Below are 20,873 nucleotides of genomic sequence, written 5' to 3'. Positions count from 1 at the left end.
AGACCAATCCGCCTCCTGTGCGTCATGAATAAGTTGCTTGGGAATGAGACACATAGAGAAGTTGTCTATCACCTCAGCATAAATAAACTATTTAGCGGCAAGCTCTAAGAAATTAAAAGCTGATGTGTTAACGGTAATGTCACACAAGATCAGTGAACCTATTGAGGGTGGCCTAGTTTCTTGAGCAATGGCCTTTGACATATCTGAAATATTTGATAGGGTTTACTTCGAATGATTTCCTCTCAACCACATAACCCTTTCTTTGTGATAGGTTTATTAAAGTATTGTTGATGGACAAAAATCCCAAGATCACACTACAAACGCAGGCGTACGCCAGGGATTCATCCCGGGTTCACCTCTCTTTTTTATTTTCATCAACCTTCTCCCAAATCACATTCTGAGATCATTCTTCGATATCAATGCAGACGATGATATCATCTATGGCAACATTTCAAAACCGGCAACAACCAGAATTTTTCTGATTCTCTCGCCTTCGATCTGGCGCGTATGGTATAATGCAGTAAAAAAATGGATAGTTACCTTTAATGCATCCAAAAAGTAAGCTTCTATCTTTTCACCAGTAATGCTTAAATCTCCACTTGGTCCCAATTGAAATGAGCGGCTTTCGCCTTGAGGAAATACTTTGGTTTGGCAATTTTCTGGAACCGACATTCACTCCTGACCTAAAATTAAAGACGCACATGAAATCCGTTGCAAAAATCACGAGAAAAATGGTTGGATTCTTCTACCGCTCCAAAAAGAATCTCACTCCCGACACAATTCTCTACATATACAAGAGTCAAATACGCCCCAAGATGGAATACTGTTGCCACCTCTGAGAAGAGTCCCCTAAGAGTACCCATTCTTACTTTAACAGGGCAGAAAACCGTCTTCGAAATCTAGTGGACGATGACATTTTCGCCTCCTTTCTCCCTCTTTCTCACAGAAGAGACCTTGCGAGTATATTTATGTTTTATCGTTATTACTAAGTACTTTATCCACTACGCCAGAGGTCCTCGCCAAATGTCGTGCAGATTTAAGAGTTCGACAGAAAGATGTCCGAGTTCGACAAGTTACACCGAAAGAAGATCGGAGTTTCTCACACAAATCATTATTAACAATTGATTATCGGCAATAACAAATAACAAATGATTATCACGTGGATCTAAGTGACAACAAGTCTCAAATAGCTATAACCATTGTAAATATTTGCCTATTTTTTTCCGTTGTATGCTTAAAAGTAAACGGAACTACCATGAGCAAAGTTTCTTCCAAAGAATTATCCGCATGTGGAACACAATGCTGAAGGATTGCTTCCCAGCTGATTACAACATCATCGCTTTTAAGTTCAACGTTACATTCTTGTTGAGCTGTTCTCTCAAATAATGAAAATTTTACTTGTTTCCAGTAAGAATATACACTAATCTACACGGTATTGCCTCGCTGTACATCTGACAAACTTATTAACATTTATCCTCGAGTAGCCTTTAGGCCTTGAATAGTTGTGACTCGTTAGCACATAAAAGTTATCTCATATTCAAAACCTCTTACCTATGTCGATAACCAATCATGAGGTATGATGACATTGATTTTTCATTGATCTTCAATAAAATTTGAATAGTTTTATTCCTTCCTAATGTTGCACTCTTTTCACTCTCCCCATCTTTCCATCCTTTTTGTTACTTCACGACTGTTTTCTGTGGAGCCATTAAGAACTGGTGCGACTAGCATGGTGTTCTTGATGGGCATCCTGATATTATTATTATTATTATTATTATTATTATTATTATTATTATTATTATTTTATTTTATTTTATTCGTTAATTTCATAGTGTTGTGATGTTTTACACCAGTTAATTTTTCACTGATAGAGGCACACGAAAACGTTTCGTCAAGTATTTCCTCCTGTGCCATTCCTACAAAAAGATGCACTGTATTTATTACAACAAAAGCCCATGACTAGTAGGAAAAGTCTCATTATCATGAATTATTATTATTATTATTATTATTATTATTATTATTATTGGCTCACACGGAGCTTTCACAGAGGTCATCATAGATCTAATTTAAAACCCGTGGTGTTCCCTGGAAACTGAGTGAAAACAAGTCTCCCCAGACGTCTAGCACTCTCCACCTTCTTCGATAGCATTTGCAAATAAATTTGCGTTATCGCAACAGCCGCTCACCATTGATTTCTCGTTGGCAGCGGCCATTATTCTGTACTGGAATCTGAGTGGCACTAAGCCTCCCAAACATCCCAGTTCTCTTCGCGCTTGTCCAGCGGGGGTCTGGTCAGCACTCTCTTCTCGGCTATTTGGTTTCACACTTTGTTTTTTTTTGGGGGGAGGGGTGATGGGACAATGGGAGGGGATGCGTGATGGGAATGTAGAGCTTGTTCAAATGCAACTTCATTGTCCTTCATTCTCTGCAAAGCTTCTTCATGTTTTGCCTCTGCAGCAGTTTGTCTGGCTCACGCATGTGGTTCATGTGTGTTATTCTTCGCATTCGAGGGGTTTCCTTAATATTTCAGCCGTTTTACTTATCGCTAGTCGTTGTATCTTTGCAGCCATTCCTCTGATTCCAATTTCTCCCATTCCTTTTTCAAAGTTCTTCGGGATTGTTCCTAGTGCTCCTACTATTATAGGTATTATTTTGATTTTCTTCATCATCTAAATCCCCCTCTGGCCAGCTCTGTGTATTTGTTCCGTTTCTCCTTTTCTTTCATACTCACCCTGTGATCAGCTGGGACAGCAAAGTCTACGATTTGACAGGATTTTTCTTTCTTGTTAATTATTACATCTGGTCTTCTTGCTTGAATAAGTTTGTCTGTCTGTATGTCATGCCCCATAGGATTTTGTGATTCTCGTTTTCGAGTGCTGTTGCGGGCTTATGCTTGTACCATTTGTCTGTACGTTCAAAATGTAGTTGTTTGCATAATTCCCAGTGTGCTGCCCTCCCCATTTGGTCGTGCCTATTTTTTATTCCTTTCGCGCCAGTTTGCTGCATTCACTTACGATATGGTTTATCGTTTCGTCTCTTTGCCCACAGAGTCTGCATTTGCTGTTTCCTTGTGTTTTATCGATCTTTGCTTTGATATGGTTCTTTTATTATTATTATTTACTCACTAGGAGTAGTCACAAAGCCACCACCAACGATTTCTCTCTGAGAAAAACTTGTGGTGTTCTTTGGAGTTTGGGTGACAAGTCTCCCCAGCTTACCAGTATTCTCCACCTTTTTCGACAACCTTTGCAAAAGAATTTACGTTATCGCAAACGCCGCTTACAATTGATTTTCGTTGGCAGTCGCCATTGGTCTTCACTGAAACTTTGTGCGCCAATAAGCCTCCCCAATGTCTTATTCCTTTTTGTACTCATCCAGCGGAGGTCTGGCTAGTGCTTTTTCTCCTTGGCCTTTCTATTCTCCTTGACCCTCCTCACTTATTTGGTGTGCTGTCACACACAAAAAGGGGGTGGTGGTGACCGGAACGCAGGGCTGCATGGGGGTACCTTACAATTATATCGTTTCAGTTTTTACGATTCCATGTGGTGTGCCTCTGTATTTTACATCTGCAGCAGTTTTTGTCTCCAGTTCACCGTCGTATTAGTTTTCCTTAATATTTTTGCAGTTTTCATTATTGTTCTATCTTCTCAATCATCCCTTTGATTCCAATCTCTCCCATTCTTTTTCAAAGTTTTTCGGTATTGTTCCTAGTGCTCCTACTATTAGTGGTGTTATTTTAACTTTCTTTATTTTCCAGACCCTTCTGAGCTTTCTGACCAGTTCCATGTATTTGCTTCGCTTCTCAGTCTTCTTGATCTTCACTCTGTGGTCTGCCGGAACGGTAAAACCTACAATTTGACAGAAATTTTGCTTCTTAATTATTATGACATCCGGTCTTTTTGCTTGGATGATTTATCTGTTATCGAGATGCAATCGTCTGCACTATTGCCAATGTACTACATTCTTCACATGATCGTATCTATTCTATATTCTTTTGAGGCTAGTTTGCTGCATTCACTTATGCGGTTTATTGTTTTGTCTCTTTGTTCGCAGGGTCTACATTTGCTGTTTTCTTGTGTCTTGTCAATCCTTGCTTTGATGTAGTTTGTTCTAATTGCATTATCTTGTGCGGCTGTTATTAGGGATTCAGTTTCTCTGTTTAGGTTTCCTTTTTCTAGCCTTTCCAAATGTTTTCATTAGTCGCAATTTTTTTACCCTTATGAAGCGTTTGTGTAGTTGTTTCTCTTATCATTTTTTTCCTCGTCTTATTCCTCGTTCCTTTTCTATTTGATTTGTTTCTTCTGTTTCTCTTGCTGCGGTAATTATTCTTTTGGTGTTCTGCATTATGTATTTTTCGAATTCTTTATTTACACGGTCTTTTATATATACAAGCCCTCTTCCTTCGTCTTTTCTTTTCACATAGAGTCAGTCAGTATCATCCTTCGGGTGTAACGCATTGTGCATTGCCATGAGTTTCCTGGTCTTCTGATCGATATTCCTCTATTCTTCTTTGGTCTAATTTTTAAACGGTCCAGTGTATCTTACTAGTAACGCGTCCCATGTGTTTATTCCTTTAAGTTTCTCCTATATAGTTTTGTTTCGAGAAGTTTTCTTGTTCTTCTGAGGTATTCCTTTCCAAATTTTTCTTTAATTTCTGTTGTTTTGATGGTGTTTTTCTTCCAGAACTCCCAAATATTTGTAGCTATCAGCTTAACTAGGTGCACTGATGTCTACATTATTTTGCTTCTGGTTTTCCCCTCCCCATGATCAGTAGTGCGCACTTTTTCATACCGAATTCCATTTGGATATCCTAGCTGACGATTTTGATTGTGTTTCGTAGTGTCTCTAGTTCTATCTTTGTTTTTGCAAAGGGTTTCAGGTCATCCATGTACATTAGGTGGTTAATTCTTTCATCCTTATTAGTGAACTTGTATCTAGCTTGGCATTTTCTTAGTATATGATTGAGGAGCATCATGCCAATGATGAACATTAGTCGTGATAGAGAATCACGTTAGAAGATCCCTCTTTGTATTTTAATGTCAATTATGTGTTGTCCAGCAGCTGCCAGTTTATTTTTGTTTTTGTTGTGAATATTATTATTATTATTATTATTATTATTATTATTATTATTATTATTATAGTCGTTATTATCATTACTATTGTCATTATCATTGTTGTTATATTATTATTGTTGTTGTTATTATTATTTTTATGGTTTTTGCTAGTTTATTTTTGTTTTAGTTGTTATCAATATTATCATTGTCATTATTGTTATTATTATTGATATTATTATTATTGTTATTATTGTCATTATTGTTATTATTAATATTATTATTATTATTGTTATTATTGTTATTATTATTAATATTATTATTATTGTTTTTATTGTTATTATTAGTATTATTATTATTTTTTTTCTTCTTATTAATATTATTTTTCTTCCTATTAATATTATTATTGTTATTATTATTAGTATTTTTATTGTTATTATTATTGATATTATTATTATTGTTATTATTGTCATTATTATTATTGTTCCTATTATTAATATTGTTATTATTGTTATTATTGTTATATATTATTGCTTTATGATTATCTGTATTATTATTATAATTATTAACATTATTATTATTGTTATTTTTATTGATGTCATATTATTGTTATCATTATTTGTATCATTCATATTATCATTATTATTATTATTATTATTATTATTGTTATAATTTTTATTATTATTATTATTATTATTATTATGGTTTTCATTGTTATTGCTGTTATTATTATGTTTGTTATTATCATTATTATTGTTAAACTGTTATTATTATTACTATTACTACTATCATTATTATTAATATTACTATGATCATTATTATTATTATCATTATTATTATTATCATTATTATTATTATTATTATCATTATTATTATTATTATTATTATTATTATTATTATTATTATTATTATTATTATTATTATTATTATTCAGCAATTGAAGAAGATAAAAAATCGGATTAGTATTGTGTTTAGTTCCACGAGTAATATTGTTATGTTTAGTTAGAATGCTTAGTTTTTCGGTATATGAACCGTTTCAAATTATTTAATGCCGAATCTAGGAAGTCTGGCAAAAGTGTTTATACTTCAAGGTCTTTATATGTTCAAATATCTATTCACGGTGCTCAGTTTTTTTTTTTTTTTTTTTTTGTAAAGGAAAATTGTTTTTTTTTTCATTTTTTTTTTTTTTACTTTGCAGACGAGGATTGAATTTTCCGAAGTGCAAAAGACAATAGTGTTTCGTACATTTTGGGTCAGAAAGCCAGCATCTTCAAACATGCTAGAACAAGGTATTGTTACGTTATCAATAATTGTCATAAATATTTATTTATACAATTAAATCAATGGTTCTCAACCGAGGTCCATGTGGACCCCCATGGTACATGTAACGTTAATATCGGTTCAGTCTTCCTTCCAGATAAACTGTTGATATATGTTCTTTGGTTTTCTTTACATTACTGAAAAATAAAATAAGCTATAAGGGTTCACTAAAATACACTAAAAAGAAAAATTCACGAAAAAGTCATTAAAAAGAAAGTCACGATTAAAAAAGGTTGAGAACCATTGCATTAAATGATAAACAACTTATAAACGATTGATATGCCGTAAACCCGATTAACAAAATGAAATCATATCTCATATCTTATCGCAATAGAAATTACCCCATCGCATGGCGTTGCTGTTTGCCTCCTTAAGGTCTTGGTTTGACCAATGAGGACCCAATCGGCAGTTTTCTAAAATGAAATGAACGTATTCTATATAGCAGATAAACTAAAACAAAGTTAGTTTTAAAAGAAAAAAGTTCGGGTTTGTATTACTGTACACATAGATTCGAAAAAGTTGTCAAAAAACAAAACAAAACAAATATATAACAAATAAATGTTATCAAAGGCAAGATAAGTTACTTTTCTACCTAACTGGGCATATTTTTCGTGTTCAGGAAAAGGTGTTATAAATAATAAACTAGACAAAATACTGTTAGAAATTCGCTCATTATATGTTACAGTGACATAAGTTGACACATATTCGGTGTTTTTTAATAGTATTTTGTCTAGTTTATTATTTATAACACCTTTTCCCAAACTTACCATGTTAAAGAGAGTGTTGGGCGCCATTTTGAATTTTCTAATACATCGGTAAACACTGCATGTTTTTCGAGCTGAATAAACATGTTACATTGAATAAAAACACAAAAAATATATCCAGTTTGGTAGAAAAGTAACTTATCTTGCCTTTGATAACATTTATTGGTTATATATTTGTTTTTTGAATCTATGTGTACAGTAATAAAAACCCAAAAGTTCTTATTACTAAGAAACGTTAACTGCAGACGTCAGGATGTGTATATAAGCAAATGTACTGCAGAGAGGTTATATTCGTCTCACAACTCCACGGTTTCTACAAAATTAAAAGAACATAAGCTAATAAAGTACAACGTGAAGATAAAGACGAAAAAGTGTTTGATTTTAAGAAAGATGCAGCGGGTCGAAAAGTGTGTAGATGTCGATCGACCGTACAAGTAACAAAGCAGGCATACAGGGCAAAGGGATAACGGCAACGGCAAAGAAAAATGACGGACACTGATGTCCGTTCAAATGCCATGGATACCGTGTTTTATTGACCGAGAAACGAAATGGTAAATTTGTAGGTAATGAAGATCGTATATTCAAGATCAGTTCTAGTGATACGGGATCTGTCACTGAAAACTGGGAGCTGAACGCTGGAGAAAACATGTATACATAAGAAGATGGATGGTTGACGACTTTGTTTAGATCAATGTCATCTTAAGAATAGTGAAAATTTTACACACCTATCCCTCCGATACACTTTCACACACCAGAGACTATTCGTTTCTCTACGCATCTACTATCAGACTATAGATAGTCCAGCAGCTTATCCGTGATTTGATTGGCCACCTCCTTTTGTTTTCTTTGCACCCTCTATCTCTAACAGGCGTGATGTTGCTAGTCTCATTATTTTTTTAATAAATATTATTATGGCATATGGATTAAATCCAAATATTCATTGCACAAAGTTAAGACGCCGGAAGTGGACTTATATAGTGGTTCTGATAAATATGAAGCATGAAACGAAATACGAAACTATATAGAAACACTTCTTGTTTTATCATGAAAAAAATCTTTATTTTTTTACATTTCTATAAATAGTTTTTTAATATTTAAAATATATTTATACAGAAATAATTTTAGCTATTATTTTTCAACATTTCTATAAGTATTTTTTTAATATTTGAAATATATTTATACGGAGATATTTTATTTTAATTATTTTTGTTTCATTTCTATAAATATTTGTTTAATATTTTAAATTTATTCATACGGAAATAATTCCAAACATTTTTGACATTTCTAGAAAAAATTTTCTTAATATTGAAATATATACATACGGATATACTTTTTAAATAATCTCTTTAAATTTCTATAAAGATTTGTTCAATATTTAAAATTTATTCATACGGAAATAATTCAAAAACAATTTTACATTTCTAGAAATAATTTTCTTAATATTTGAAATATATACATACGGATATACTTTTTAATCTCTTTAAATTTCTATAAAGTTTTGTTTAATATTTTAAATTTATTTATACGGCAATCATTTCGTAAAACTTATGTTACATTTCTATAAATATTTTTTAATATTTAAAATATATTCATACGGTGATAATTAGAATTTTTTTCACATTTCTGTAAATAAAATTTTCGTGTTATATATATATATATATATAATAAATTCCACAGTCCAACAACGTCGCAGCCCACAAGAGCCATGACAGTCAAAGAACCGGAACTCCAAGACTCGAGTTTCGCCATCATTTGGGCTCATCAGTTAGACACATCGAACTCAGGATTCGAAACCCAAGCCTCTTGCATGCAAGGCAAGCACTTTACCAACTGAGCAAACGCCCCGCACATAAGAATTGGCTGAGAGGTCAATTTTTTAAATTTTGACCCATATTTTGACCCCTTAACATTTATTGTTTTGGGCCCAAATCAAGTTAAAAAGTGTGATCCATGTCCAAGTAACCTACATCTAAAATTTCAAGTACTTAGGCCCGGGTGGAGGATTTTGGCACAAGGACAAAGCGATGTTAAGAATGGCTTCCACCTGGTTAAAATAAAAAAGATAGAGAAAGAGATGGGTAATTAGTTTTCCTCGCTAACCGTTAGGCCAAAGAGGATAGCGAATTCAATGATTTGGTAATTAATTTAAGAATCATAGGAGTCGCCACGCATGCACAGAAATGCACGCTGCTTTTAAACCTGGCCAGGGACCAGTTAAGCTTCCCGTTTTCTGTCGTTTTATTTATTTGCTTTCCCATAAAAGCAAATTAGCCACAAGGTCTTTTCTAATTCGGGCAAAAACTAACTCCCCCAAAAAGGGGACACTCTGGCAGTATCCCCAAAAATAGAAATTGTCTCAGTATAAAGAGTTTCCCTACATTGACCGTGGATCAATTAACACAAGTGAAGTGCAGCATCAACCCGGCCCGAAAGCTAAATTATGATCTCGGAAGTATAGGAAAACTTCTTGCGGAATTTAACCAATAGTGCAACCCCGATCTGATAAGTCTTTCGTGGACATACCCAAACGCTGGCGACCTTTTGCCTTTTATATATATATATATATATATATATATATATATATATATATATATATATATATATATATGTTTGTGTGTGTGTGCATATATATACATATATATGTATATATATGTGTGTGTGTGTATGTGTGTGTGTGCATATATATATGGATCAAAGTTAACACCTTACACAGCTTAACACAACTGCATCTTAAAAGTTTTATTACAACACATGCAGAAAGGCTGAGCAAATAAAATCAACAGTAGAGTCTTTGATGTGACAGAAGCGCGTACGTTATGAATGTTTCAGTTTAAAGCACAATTGATCCATGATACTTGAATTTTTATTTTAAACTTAAATTGAACAATTATCACCGCACAACCAGTTAGACCAGGCATATAAATCAAGAGCTCGTTCTAAAATTTTTTTAAAAAATTTAACCATAACTGAAGCTTGATACTAATGTTTACATTTTAAACTTTAATTAAGCCATTATATATAAAAAATAATTTTATAAAATCAACATTAGGTTCTCTACAGTGCAATGTAGACTACAATATACTGTGAACTAAGTCACTGCGAGTGGTATGTGAAACACCGCGATATTTGTTCAATAAGGGCAGGCAATCCACCGATTTGATTAAAAAATCGGCTATTTCACCAATTTTGATGGCAATAAATTTATGGGTGTGTGAAACATTTGTTGATTATCATTCAATCCCGGGCAACGTCGGATAAATTTGCTAGTTTAATATTCATATACTTGTGGTATTGGAATTGTTTATACATTACTCATATATATATATATATATATCTATATATATCTATATCTATCTATCTATATATATATATATATATATATATATATATAAACTTATATGTAATATACTGAGTTCGTGTAATTCAGTAAATTTTCGTATACCAATGAGTTTTGAGCCCAAAAGAGTTGACTTAAGGAGTATTTCATAATTGAGCATTAATATACTGTGAAAGCAAAATCAAGACTTCAAACAAGGTGTTGATGGCAACAAAAAGTGTATTTCATTTTACGTTACAATTGTTTCTATGTCTAGTCGAACAATTTCAAACATAATATCGTTTGAAAATTTTCAAAAACCAGCATTTATTCAGACTTTATGAATAAACACACTTTTGGCAATGTAGCATTTTTTGAAGAGAAAGAAAAAAAGAAAAGGTTTTTTTAATATAGATCCACAGAATATTGTGATAAGTGTTTGAGTGTGAACAGGTATGGTATAATAAATTATGGGGTTTATCTATTTTATTTTTACTTTCATCATATTTTTCTTTGGTTTTGATACCCCCAAATTCGAAGCTATCTCTTTACAACCCTTCCTTTTCATAACCTATCATACTTTCATAAATCAGAGTCTATTTTCTATAGGCTGTTTTTGAACCTAGTCAACGACGGGTACTTTTGCTAGTATATATATATATATATATATATGTGTGTGTGTGTGTGTGTGTGAGTAATGTATAAAAACTCTCAATATCAAAATTATATCAATACTAAACTAGCAGATTTATCATACGTTGCCCGGGATTGAATGATAATAATCTTATTCTGGTGCAAATAATGTCGTTTTTTATATATATAGTTGAACTCCAAAAAAAAAAGACATTATTTTTACATCAACCTAATATAAAGATATATATATATATATATATATATATATATATATATATATATATATATCAGCACATCACAGTTTGTGAGTTGTATTTTATGCTTTTATATTGTTGCAATAGAAAATATGGATTTTCTCCGCTGCTTTTTATCCTTACGTCTTCAATCGAAATGTGTATATATGGTTTACCAATTTCCAATGGGTTATCTAGCGTACATTCTTTGACGGAAGCGTAAAACTCTTTTGTATCGAATTGTCTAAATGCTTCATAACATTTTTGCTAATGCCATTAAAGCATTTTATTGTATCATTTGTATTTTTCCACTCATTCAAGTTCTTAGTTTTATGGTTATTTTCTAATATTTTTCTCCTTATTATTCCTGCATTGGTGCTTGTAAGTTTACCAATCTGAAAGATAGCTCATTGCTTTTTTTTTCAGTTAGTTGGAAAAGATCAAGTGGTCCTATTGCGAGGGAAGGTCTACCACTTGATTTCTATAATATTATCCCCGAGGGGTCACTAAGGATGGATATTGTCCCTTTTATGTGAGTAATTGTACTCCTTTACATTTTTTCGTCCATGTATTGCATTTAAGTACTTTATAAGATTTTTTCTCATTAAACCAGCTGACCCTACAACAACCGGTATGGTTTTTTTTTTATTCTGGTACTATGCCGGTTTTAAGTTATTCCTGAGGTCTTGATATATAGTTATTTATCCCATTCAGTTCTATTGGAATATATATATATATATATATATATATATATATATATATATATATATATATATATATATTAGTTAAGTGTGGTACTGTGTATATATGAACTTATATATATATATATATATATATATATATATATATATATATATATATATATATATATACAATAATTAAGTCCCGATATATATATATATATATATATATATATATATATATATATATATATATATATATAGAGAGAGAGAGAGAGAGAGAGAGAGTGTGTGTGTGTGTGTGTGTGAGAGAGAGAGAGAGAGAGAGAGAGAGAGAGAGACTGTGATCATGATCTTTGACCTTCACGTTGAAAAATGGTGTGCACCATCCCTACGTAGGGGATCATCATCATCATATCAAGTTAAGTCATGATCGGTCCAGTTCTTTGGGCTGTAAAAGAGTTGTACACACAGAAAAACACACAAACGCTTCTACTTTATATATATATATATATATATATATATATATATATATATATATATATATATATATATATATATATTAAACAAAAATGTTTAAAAATATATAAATGTATTAAAGTCAGATTTTTGAATTTCGGTCACGGAGGCGTTATATTATATTAAAAATAAACTAATATTTGTTTAAAATAAATATTTCAGAGGTATACTTCTTCACTAGAATTTAAAGCATTTTTTCCTTTCATTATCCTTCTTGCAAATGATGATAAGTTTAAGAAAAAAAATCACTTAGTAAAACGCCCGCGTGTTGTCTGTCTGCGGTGTTATTTTGAAATGCCGGAAGAATGCGTTCACTAACGCGATATTAAAGTCAGCGTTGTGATAGAAGCGTTTATTAAATTTTAACATAAAATACGCATAAGAGACGTTTAGAAATTCAAATAACAACGAAATATTGTGACAAATAAACAAATATTTATTTGTTTAATATTAATATTTCAATTATATTCCTCCTTCAGAATTTTATGTTTTTTTTAATGCTAAGGTGAGGATAAAATCAGTTAGTAAAACATCGTTACATTTACTAGTAAATAATCTATTCGAATAAAAAATATGACAGTTGAGGTACATTTCTATAGACTCATTATTAAGAAATGAATAGACAGCGAAAAACTTTAAATCAGATCGAATAAAGTAAATTATAGAGGAATAAAAGGCCAATCAAATGAGGTATAGTTTGTACAGACAGTTACATTTAATTTAGCTGAAATTAGTGGTTTTTGAAAATGACAAGTGCAGACGTTCTTTTGGGCGCCAATGTCTGTGTGTGTGTGTATATATATATATATATATATATATATATATATATATATATATATATATATATATATATATATATATATATATAAGTCGGTCAATTTAGCTCTTATGCATAGATCATCGTATAACGATTAGATCACTCTCTGACTGACATAAATGAACATTTAAAATTAAATTGTTTAAATTCAACGTTATTTCACGCGGTTAATGGTAGCCGAATGGATTAGGTCTTCGCAAGTCGAGCCAGAGATGTCTCGTGTTGCGGGGTTCGAATCGTTCGATTGGTATTAATCGTGACACCCTGCACTGAAGATTCCCGAAAGGATGAAACACTCGTGTCTGTAGGTATTTAATAATTATTATAGTAAAAAATGATTATATATATATATATATATATATATATATATATATATATATATATATATATATATATATATATATATATAAGTCTCCAGGCTTTTTTCGTATGGATACTTTTATTGATAGTACACAATAGAAACCCTAAACCCCTTCGAAGTGATTTCCTCCGGCTGCAATGCGCTTGTACTGTTCCAACTTCTGGAAGGCCCCATGGAATTCCTCTTGTGTGAGCGTGTCAATGACCTTCCTCACAGCCTCTTTCATCTCCTCAATTAGCTCATAACGGCAGCATCTAAGTTTTTTCTTTGAGCTTAGGAAATAACGAGAAGTCACAGGGAGCAAGATCTGGATTATAGGGAGGATGAGGAACTGCCTTGATGCTTACATTGTGACAAGGAAATGCCACTAATCTAATTTGAGTAGTGCTAACCTCTTCTGACGAAATCTCTTCCTGAACTCCCTTTAAAACCACTACATATTATTCTTTGTTGGCTGTCTACTCGGAACACAATGCATGTGCATTATGTCCGTGGTGCAAAAGGGGATCATCATGAGTTTGGGGGGGGGGAGATTTGCTCCGTCTGGCATTCCTGGGTCTGGAAAAGCCAGCATGCTTTCACTGGGAACTCTGTCTCTTGGTCTCAGAGTCATAAGAGTAGGTACAGTTTTCATCGCAGATAACCAGAGCATCAAGAACTGTGGGATCTGAATTGATCAGCTCGACCCCCCCCCGCCGCTATCATGATAACATCTTACTATCTGATCTTCCGCATCTTCAGTTTCTCGTGAATAATTTTATGTACAGTTCTCATACTGACATCAAACTGCGCACTTATTGCCTCTATAGACACACGATGGTCCTTATCTATGAAATTCTTTATTTGGCTAATTAAGCCCAGTGCTATGACTTTATTACTCGTTCCACATTATCATCATCCGTCACCGTCTCCATACCTTCCTTGAATATCTTATGCCGCTCAAAAACTGATGCTCAATTCATACAAAAATGACCCAAAAGCGATCTGAAGCACGGCATACCTTTTTATGGATTTTTTTCCAAGTTTAAAACAATTTTATTGCATATCGTTCTTCATAAGCGTTCTCACGTCCAGATTGCTTTTTTTTTTGATGCTTTCATAGGGTGTATTCCAATTCCTGCTATAGCTGTTTATTTGAACCTGACATGATTAAAAAATTGGTCAGTCATCTCATAGCATGTATAGGAATAATGCACTGAATTCTCAAGCATCTACGGCAATTTTTAATTCCATGTATATATATATATATATATATATATATATATATAAAAAAATCTGGAAACTTATTTAAGACACCTCGTACACACCCATAGATACCAGAGCTCAATCCATCCATCCATCGCGGCTGTAGCCGAGATTGAAATCACTATACGAGTTTTTAGCGTAATTCAAATTTTGTCGGTAGCTAAATACTTGATGCTATGCTTCGCCAGGGCTATCAAGGGAATTGTTTATTGTGACATCATCACTAGATGGGGTGCCCACCACGGCTTAAGAAAGCCCCATATACCCTCTCAACCTGGTATTTCACCTCGCGGTACATACAGCGCTTCGCCTTCCCAAATGGTCACCCATCCGGTACTGGCCAGGCTCAATGTTGCTTAACTTCGGTGATCTGGCTAGAATCGGTGTGTCAACGTGATTTTACTGTATATATATATATATATATATATATATATATATATATATATATATATATATATATATATATATATATATATATATATATATATATACTAGCTGTACCCTGCCACGCGTTGCTGTGGCTCAAATTGGCGCAATGGAAAAAGTTCCAAAATGAGAAAAAGCATGTTTCTTATAGGTTTAATTTTCCATTTTGCATGGGTACACAGTTTTTGTTGTTCCCTTTTCTTAGCTGATATAGAGATTTTCCGGTTTGGTGACTCTTGAATACGTAATATAAATTGTCCATGTGAAAAAACAGTCAGTGTGTAACTGTAAGGCCCACAATTGTAAATATTGTTCCTTGTGCTTTGTTGATGGTTATTGCAAATGACAATAAAATTGGAAAGTTCAATTTCCTAAAGTGTAATGATGTATCTGGTGGAATCATAGGAATGCATGGAATGAAGATATATTCATCTGTGAAAGGTCCTCTTAAGATTGTTGTTTCTATGATATTGTTTGTTAATTTTTTTTACTGCAAGCTATGTGCCATTGCAAAGCTTGGATTGGTTTATATTTCACAACATGATAATTAGTACACCAAAGTTCAGTTGCAATACATGCGGTGGCATCCCTGGTAAATATAACTGTTGGATAATTAACCACTTTATCTGCTTTCACAACAGTGTCGATGGATTTGTATTTGACTACCTCACTTGGAATTTTACATTGAATAATAGCGTTAAGTTCATGGGCATCTTTGTATTGACCTGCAAGAATAGCTCATTCACTAAGTCAAATGGAATTCTTATAATTTGAATATCTGCAAAAACATTTTAAACTAACTATTCTTTTGATGAAATGAAATTACAGAAATTACAGAAGTTAAAAGTCAAAGAATTTTGCCCTTAACTCTGATCAGCTGGGACTTTTTCGTACCCAATTTCCAACAAGTGATGCAAAAGTTTTTGTGCGGATCGAACAGTCGGCAACTGGACATGCATATTTTGAGTTAATTTTAATAGCTTCACTTGGAACAAAAAAGTAGAGTATTTGAGGCAAGCATTTATTTCATCTGCTGGTGTTGATTGAAAAATAACAGGTAATATTTGTCTGAAATCTCCTGCAAGCAATATTACTGCATTCTCAAATGGTCTGGCATTGCCACGCAAATCTTGCAAGGATCGACCAAGAGCCTCAAGTGATTTTTTGCGTACCATTGTGCATTCATCATAAACAATAAGTTTGCATTTCTGCAATATTTTTCCCCATATTGGATGTTTTGGAGATGTCGAACATGAGATTTTTGAAAAATTGAATGTTTTAAAGTAGAATAAATAATTCTTCTACTTGGCAGCAAGGTCGCAGGTATTCCTCATGCAACAAGGGCTAAGGTTATGTCATTTTGTTACCAAATGGCTGCCAAAATCAATTTAATTAGAAAGGTTTTACCAGTTACTTCTGGTGCTGTTCAAGGTAGCAGTAATTTCCAAATAACTTCTATTCTCACAGTCAGTAAATTAGGTGACTAAAATAGGATTTATCCATGTTTTGACAATGCCTTATTCACTGTAATTAATTTAGGAGACTAAAATAGGATGAGGGATTAGAGATGGACAGATAGAGAGGAAGATATATAGATAGGAAAGAGAAAGTGAGAGGAAAATAGAGAAAGAGAAGGAAATAGAGAGATAAAGGGATTGATAGATAAACAGAGAGAGGGGGAGAGTTGGAAACAGAGAGGGATGAGGCAGAGGAAAGGAGAGAGATATAGGGAGTTAGAGAGAGAGAAAGGGGCTCAAAGAGAGATGGAGAGGGTGATATAGAGAGAAATATAGATTGAGAGAGGGAAAGGGAGAGATGGATAGAGAGAGAGATTAAGAGAGGAAGAGAGAGGGGGAGAGAAACAGAAGGTGAACTACACTTCACCGTTTGTTTCCTCGTGCAGTAGAGAAGAAATCTTTCGAGACTGAGGCAATTTTAATGTTTTGTTATTATCCAGAGTACCCCTTTTTTTTTGGGGGGGGGGCTAGATTTTCATCACATTAGAAACCGACCGGGTTATCTGTACTTTCACTTAACAAATTAATAAAAGAAAAACATATTGTAAAATTTGAATTTAACATGAAAATACTATTTTAAAGAATAGCACGATAACATAAGTGCATAAGTGCCACTTTAGGCACTCCTTGGGCATTGAGTTCGATGGCGACCAGCATAATTATTTAATGGTCGCTCCCTTAGCCCCTCCCCTAGTCAAGGCTAATGCATGCGCACGTAACATTTTTTTATTTACTGACGTTGGCTTAGTAACTAAACGATTTATTGATAATTTCGTAACCCTTAAACGTATGCCGGAAGATTTAAATTGGTTCATTATTGTTGCAATGAAAAAAAAAAGTTTCATTCAACACAAAACCAAAAACACATATTAATGATAAATGATTTATTATTGTATTCATTGTGAAGCGAGGTGCCGCTGGGCAAAACAACAAACAGCTCACTTAAAATTAATTTTTCAAGAAACATTAATAAGAAAATAAATATTTAGAAAAATTAATTAAAAACAAATAATCAGACTTAGCTTGTTATAATAGATGTGAATTTATTTGCCCTGGTGTATCACACTCGTGTTATTTTTAGTCCGAAAATAAAGAAGAAGAAATCCTTCCCGACTGGTCAAATGTTTTTGGCGATAAGTTTGGATGAAACGATAAATTAATTTTGTTTAGAAAATTCGTTCGGGTAAAGAGCGGCGTGAATAGATCAGAAGAATGTCTTTTCTTTTTTGTGTGGTTTCACCATTGGAAACGGGACAGGGTGTGTCGCGCACGAGCGACATAGCGTGGCAGTAACGCGTCTTACTCCGCTGGGGTGCGCGAGCAAAAAGAGGGCCAGAAACTCCTCGAATTTGGCGCCACGGCTTTTTTTTTTGTCTTTTTCTTGGAGCTCTCCGGAAACGGTGAATGTTCAATGTCACTGTCAAAATTAGTTCCGGGATAGACGCTACAATTGAAATTTACTAATTTTTAAATAAAAAAGTAAAAAAAAAAGTAAAAAAAAAAAGTTAATAAAAAAATAGTTGCTTACGTGCGCATAAAAAAACTTTTTTTTTTTTTAGATTAGGTCCACCTTGGAATCACCCCCCCCCCAACCTCCAAATCTTAAGAACAAAAAGGAAATTTAAAATCAAATGTTTGTAAAAGTGAGAAATTATTAATAAATGTTTAGTAACAATTATTAATAAATGTTTTTTCAGTGCTAATGCAGAGAGTTATCCGCGCTATTTTTTTAAATCGTGTTTTTTTTATTCCAACCAATCTTATATCGAAAAACAAAAAAAAACCCAAAAAGCAAGCGACAAACTTTTTTTGGCCTCATATAATAAAGAAAAAATGTGTAAATTAAAAAATTTGGAAGATAAACAAATGAATTATGTTTTTTTTTGTTTTGTTTTTTTACTTACTAAAAAGAAAATGAAATCTTTCGTCAATTCGTGGCTGTGAAATGAATCGAACCGGAAGTTCAGTTTTATCAACAGAACAGATTCGCAGTAAGGGTTTAAAAAAATATATTTATTTTATTTAATATTTTAATTTTAATAATTCGCGAGGTAAATTTATTTTAATAACATAAAAACATACCTCGACTCTAAAAATGGGTTGTCTGAAAATTTCAAATAAATTGGTAACGTAGAAATATGGTTTTATTCGTTTAGAACGAACCAACTTTACATTTATATATATATATATATATATATATATATATATATATATATATATATATATATACGTTAGCTACTGCATAAGAATTAAGTAATTTATATATTACTTTGAAAAACGAGCGTTAATTAATTACTTATTCGTTTTTATGTTTTTTTATTAGATGATTAGTTCTATTTCTCTATTTCTGCATAGTTTCTAGATTCTGCCTGATTGCGTAGAATTTAGGATGAAAGCGTTCTACCACACAAACTAATGACTATTTGACCCCTAAAGAATGAATCATTTTTTTTTTACGTTTCAGATATTATGTTTCCCTTGTTAAGCTGATTTTAAAACTACCAACTTTGAAGGGTTTTGTTGTGTATGCTTTAAGGTTTAGATGAACACACAGACATACAGGCACACAAACAACTACATAGTAGTAGAGAATGTTATTTTTCTATATTTATTGTTTACAGATTAAATAAAATCCTTTTTATTAAACATAATATCCTTGTTAGATTACGTAACGACTAATATTTGCAGTTCACAAATAAAATAAACAACCTACTAATGAAGTTTGGATGGATTTTCGTCTGCTGGAACATCTGATCATTCTATAAGTATAATGAATGGCATGCGCACAATTGTGAAGCAAGGGTCGCTCAATCTCTACCTACCTTTCTCTGAGTCGACAGTGCTTGATTCCAGTGGAACGGATAATTTAGGGCGACTAAAAACAATGTCGAGAGAAGCGTAGAGCACATACAGCACAGAATGTTCCTAAATGGTCACCCACTTTATTACTGACAAGCATCAAGGAGGCTTAACTTGATCGAACGGAAAGCGGTGTGTCTGCGTGATTGTGACATATACATTCACCATGTTTACTAAGCAAAGAGTATCGTCTGTATTTCGTTATACGCAAGGGGAAACTGATATACGAGCCAAGTATTGAATCTATTTAATTACCAACATTCCGAAGTTGACTAAGTGCACAAAGAAACAGTTTCTTTAGCCGGCGGCAAACATGAAAATGGTTAACTAATGCCCGAGGAAAATCATGAATTATCTGTTAACGAACATTCTCAGAGTTAACGAATTGCAAGATTTTATTTAAGTAGATACATTACATTCAAGAGTTACATACGATGTTATACAAAAAATACAAGAACCCTTCTACACCACTGATTATCACGACTAATAAATACGCTACCCGAGAGCACCTCGTTCAGACTCATCAGCTGAACATTCACCGGCAACATGAGTTGGAACGAATATATGGAAAACATTGCCAAGGTTGCTGCAAAGAATGTGGACTCTCTCTATGTGCTAGAAAATTACACGCACCTAACAGTATCCTGTATCTCTATAAAGCCACCATTTTCCCATGCCTCGAGTGTTGCTGGTGCGTCTACAAGTAGTTTCGCGCTCTTAGACAGTGTCTCAAAAAAAGTCTACGACCTAATTGATCCAACATTTTCAACAAAGTCCCAACACTTGTCTCATCATCGCAATACCTGCGAGTTATATCTCTAATTTTGGAATTTTAGACTTTGGAATTCGCCCCCGGTCCCTTGCTTCCCTGAATATAATGGCATGCAGACATTTAAATGTGATGTAAATAGACATCTTTCTGCTTAGCTTCCCTTATAGGGCCAATGTAGAATATATATATATATATATATATATATATATATATATATATATATATATATATATACATATATATATATTTCTGTGAAAATATACTTTATTTCCTCATAATATATACCAATCCTTATTTAAGAAGCTCAATGAAATTGCAGAACAATATAATGAATGAATGACAAAAGTCTGTATTCCTAGC

At 32.9% G+C, this 20,873-nt stretch overlaps 1 protein-coding gene across 9 annotated transcripts in view; it reads left to right on the top strand.

Annotated features, from left to right (window-relative positions):
• The window catches only part of LOC145278064 (uncharacterized), a 765,737-nt gene that overhangs the window by 604,724 nt on the left and 140,140 nt on the right, over window positions 1-20,873 (top strand). For 7 of the 9 annotated variants that reach the window (XR_013868300.1, XR_013868299.1, XM_080130310.1 and 4 more), the window contains exons 3-4: window positions 6,250-6,340; window positions 11,744-11,849. Coding sequence is in view for 7 of the 9 variants with exons in the window: in XM_080130310.1 (XP_079986436.1) it covers window positions 6,250-6,340; window positions 11,744-11,849 (197 nt within the window). In the remaining 2 variants the exon portion in view is untranslated. The remainder of the gene's footprint in view (window positions 1-6,249; window positions 6,341-11,743; window positions 11,850-20,873) is intronic. The other 2 variants (XM_080130313.1, XM_080130306.1) reach the window with 1 other exon arrangement.

Source organism: Euprymna scolopes, chromosome 6, assembly GCF_053919585.1.
Source record: "Euprymna scolopes isolate OS-2025 chromosome 6, ASM5391958v1, whole genome shotgun sequence".
Taxonomy (NCBI): Eukaryota; Metazoa; Mollusca; class Cephalopoda; order Sepiida; family Sepiolidae; genus Euprymna; species Euprymna scolopes.
This window is presented reverse-complemented; position numbering and strand designations above follow the sequence as displayed.